We start from the raw sequence: 4,113 nt of genomic DNA, 5'->3' as shown, positions 1-4,113 counted from the left end.
GAGGAATAGGCAGCTGTGGAAAGGAACCATTACCTGCCTGGGATTGTGAGTCACTTCTCATCATGTCGCTGTGTGCTCAGTGCGTGGGGAGGGGAGGAAGGTGGGAGGCATCAGCACAGCAGAGCTGAGGTGTCTGTGGCTCTGCACTGTCTGCTGCACCTGGAGTTTCTGCAGCGCTGTGCACAGAAGCCTGCTTCTCAGAAAGATGGGGAGCAGCAGCACCTATCCTGCATCTGTCTCACACCTGTTCCACACTCTCATCCTTTCTCCTTGCAGGCCAGCCAGCTGGGTGTTTACCGGGCCTTTGTGGACAACTACGGAGTTGCCATGGAAACAGCAGAGAAGTGCTGTCAGGCCAATGCTCAATTTGCAGAAATCTCTGAGGTATGCATGATACCACTCAGCAAGGTGCACCTTCCATCTCCTGCAGGCAGGCCGTGGGCTGGTTGTTGGTACGCCTGACCCAGGAGAATAAGATGCAGCAAACTGCAGTTCGATCGTAAGCCTCAGCCCTGTTTCCAGATGCCTCTGGGTTGGCACCATCAGCCCTGTGCAGAGACAATCTTGTGAACAGACAAGGAGCAGCCAAGGAGACCTGCCTCCCCAGGGCCAAGGCCTGATGCGGGGCTTAGCTGGGTCCCCCACATAGATGCTCCCTTGCACCATCTGTGTGCAGTGAGGGATATCCTCAGTTCTGCCCAGTTAACAGAGGTCTGAACACAAGAGTGCTGAGGCCAACTTTGTGCCTTGTCACTGGAGAGCAGGAGGGGAAGTGTCATGCTCTGTTCCTCCTCTAGCTTGCCAGCAACCTTGAAAGCTGAGGAAGCTGAGCCTTTCGCACAGGGGAATGGGGCTGGTGTTGCTGCACTCTGTAGACCTATGTGGGAGGAAAGCTCCAGGCTGCAGGAGGACCAAAACCTCCCTGGAGTGTTATTTAGCATAGGGGCCTCGAAAGAGCCTCTCAGATACAGAGAGGATGAGCAGGCCATAGGGGGCCTGTGGCCACGCCAAGACCAGAGCCCACAGCATTCTCTCTGCCTTTCCCCATCCTGTTTCTGCTCCCATGGCAATTGGGTGACGTTTTACTCTTCCTGGGCTTGTAGTCACCTTTGCCTTTTGATGTCTCTGACTCCTCAGAACTCCAACTTACCTTCCCCCTCCAAACAAGGATTCTAGGTGGAAAGACGTCAGGGTGAGAAAGGCAGCCTCAGAAAGAGTACTGGAAACTAGAAATAGGGAATGAGTCGAGGCTCTTGCTGGGAGATAATCACACCTCAACTATCACACCTGGTTTTTTCTCAGGGGCTTAGTGTCGTTTTTATGATTTATCATGGGAGGTGAGGTATTTTAGGTCCTGGCACTTATCATTTCCTGTGGTGATAACACATGCCACTTGTTCCTCCATAGCCCATGGGGTGCCCCACTCCCCGCCTAGTGCTGCTGGTAACAGGCTACATGCACCCATGGCTGCAGGCTGGCTCCAGATGTCCCTCCCTAGTTGTCTTGGTTTGCCTGGTGCATTCAGTCCATTTCTTTCCTTAGCTCATTCAGTTAGCTACCCCCACACCCCTAACATCTGGAATGTTGGCGCAGAATCTCAAGTAACCTTGACAAATTAGAAACATAATTCTCTCAGGGCAGGCTGCCTTTTAAATGGGGCCAAGTTGAAGTCCACCCAGACAGGTTGCTACAGAGGAGGGAGGAAGCAACATTGAGACAACCCCCCCTGGGGGTCACATGGTTTCACTGACCACTGACCACTGACCATGCACGAGGCTAAGGTGCAGGCAGTAGGATAGCATCTCGGGTCCAGCCAACAGCCAGCCTTCTGTGAAGCTTATGCTACGGGGCAGCATCCACTTTAGTTCTCCACCCATGTTTCAAAAAAGCCCCAGAGAAATTGGAGCCACCCAATGAGCAAAATAAACCCAAAGGAAGTGGAAGCAGTTGGCCAAGGAGAGGTTTGGGGGGGGTACATTCAGAGGGGGTGGTGTCAAGGGGTGGGGACTGGATGATAGCCTCCAAGGACAGGGATGGGTGGAGCAGTGGTCCTTCATCTGCCCCCCGGGCCAGTCCTGAGAAGTGAGTGTGTGGCAGTGTCCACTTAGACCTGAGCTGTGTTCTGTGGAACGCTAGCCTCCCAGACGGTAGATGCTACGGGCGACGTGGAAAGGCCAGCTAAAGTCAAGTTAAGTTTGGGAAAGGTGGGGTTGAACCAGATTTGTAAGGACCCTGCGGTACTCACGTGCATCGCGCTGTCCAGGGGCGCGCAGCGTGTGGGCTGCTTCCCGGGCTCACGTGAGCGCGGCACCTGTGTTTGCAGTCTCGGGTTTTGCTCTCGCGCCCCCTCACACCCTTGGCAGCCGCGGAGGCACACGTATGGAGGAATAATCACCGTGAGGGGCGTTAAACTCTCAGGAAAGGTACCAAAGTGCGCTGTGGGTTTGGCCCCAGTGAGCTAAAAAACACCGTCATTTTTAGTCTTGAGAGGTTCTGGGCGAGAAGTTTGGAAAGTAATCTCTGAGCCCCCTCCTTTTGCTGTGCGGTGTTTTTTGTTCAGAAGCCTAGCACTGGGTTTGACCACAGTTGCTTTCCAGAGACAATTTCAGGTACACGGGGATCTTCTATCCTCATTTCTCTGGGTACCTAATCAAATCAGTGATATCTTCGACGCATTGTGGCAAGTCTGACCCACCCACTAAAAACCGCTGCTCTCCTCCCAGAAATCTCAGCACCTCATTTGTTAGCAAGTACGTTTGCTAAGTTGGGAGAGGGCTCTCTATGTCATAGGTTCTCAACCAGGGGAGATGTTGTCCCCAAGAGACACTTAGCAGTGCCTGGGAACATTTTTGATTGTCGCAGCAGGAGGAGGGGGGTGCTATTGCCCCCATAGGTAGAGGCCAGGATGCTGCTTAACATCCCATGGTGCACAAGACAGGCCCTCAGAGTATGAGAATTTCTGGCCGCAGTCCCATCAGTGCCAACATTGAGAAACTGTCCCAGGTGGACCACAGCTCACCCTGTTTTTCATGGTGTGGCCCAGGACACCCCCCCCCACCACCAATGCTTGCTGCATCTGGGGTTCTTGGCTATGAGAGAAGGGTGAGATTTCTGCTGACGGTTCCTGACCATGGAACTTCCGGCCACATCAAAGTCGCTTCAGTTGTCCCATGTGAAAATGTTCTTTTTCATTGCAGAACCTGAGAGCCAGAAGCAACAAGGATGCCAAAGACCAGACGACCAAGAACTCTTTGGAAAGTGAGTTCTCTGTGCTGAGGCCCCTTCATGCCCCTAGGGGGGAGGCCTCTGCCAGCGGATGAGGCGTTGGCTGGAAAAGCAAACACGGTGCCTGTCTGGGTCACCCTCTGGCACCTTTGCTGCTCCAGATTTCTAATAGCGATAGCAAGGACAAGGAAGAGCAGCACCGGGCGTGGCAGGGTAGAGAAGGACGAGGTCAGGACCAGTTTGCCACCAGTAGTCACAACCAGGAAGAGTGGTAGCTGTTAGCAAACGCCCACAACCAGGCACTGCCCTGCACTAAAAGTGTCTTTGTGTTGTTCCCAGCGACCCTGTAAGGAGGACTATATTTCCTAGCTGTTAGCAAACGCCCACAACCAGGCACTGCCAGGCACTAAAAGTGTCATGTTGTTCCCAACAACCCTGTAAGGAGGACGATATTTTCCCTCCTTTCAGCTGACGAAACAGGTTGAGAATGAATGTAAACCACGTAAAACGCAGGTTCGTTCCTACGTGGCTGGGCAGAGGGTGAAGCCAGAGCTCCCAGGCCTATGTGTTCGGCTTCTTCCTCTCTGGGTGGAAGAGGGGATCAGGAACAATAGGTCGCTTCTCACTTCCAGTTGTTTGGCTAGCGAGAAAGTTACACTCAGAGTCTGGCAGACTTTGCTCTGCCTAGAGTTTCACCACACTGTGAGCTTCAGTTTTCCCATCTATGGAATGGGGATAACAATACATGTCCTATACTAGTTGTGGGAGTCTCATGAGGAAATGCTCCTGACGATGCATGTCAGAACACATCTAAGCCTCTGTGCCCACGATGGATCAGGCTCGCCCCAGAGAAGTGGAGACAACTAAGGCTGACTGGGGCTCTAAAAA

General features: G+C 53.1%; 1 protein-coding gene across 1 annotated transcript in view; it reads left to right on the top strand.

Annotated features, from left to right (window-relative positions):
* BCR (BCR, RhoGEF and GTPase activating protein) overlaps positions 1–4,113 on the top strand; it is a 126,449-nt gene that overhangs the window by 78,374 nt on the left and 43,962 nt on the right. Inside the window, exons 8-9 of the mRNA XM_006908729.2 lie at positions 277–384; positions 3,198–3,258. Of these exons, the coding sequence (XP_006908791.1) occupies positions 277–384; positions 3,198–3,258 (169 nt within the window). The remainder of the gene's footprint in view (positions 1–276; positions 385–3,197; positions 3,259–4,113) is intronic.

The sequence above is a fragment of the Pteropus alecto genome, unplaced genomic scaffold (assembly GCF_000325575.1).
Source record: "Pteropus alecto unplaced genomic scaffold, ASM32557v1 scaffold113, whole genome shotgun sequence".
Classification (NCBI taxonomy): Eukaryota; Metazoa; Chordata; class Mammalia; order Chiroptera; family Pteropodidae; genus Pteropus; species Pteropus alecto.
Note: the sequence above shows the minus strand (reverse complement) of the source record. Positions and strands in the feature narration are given on the sequence as shown.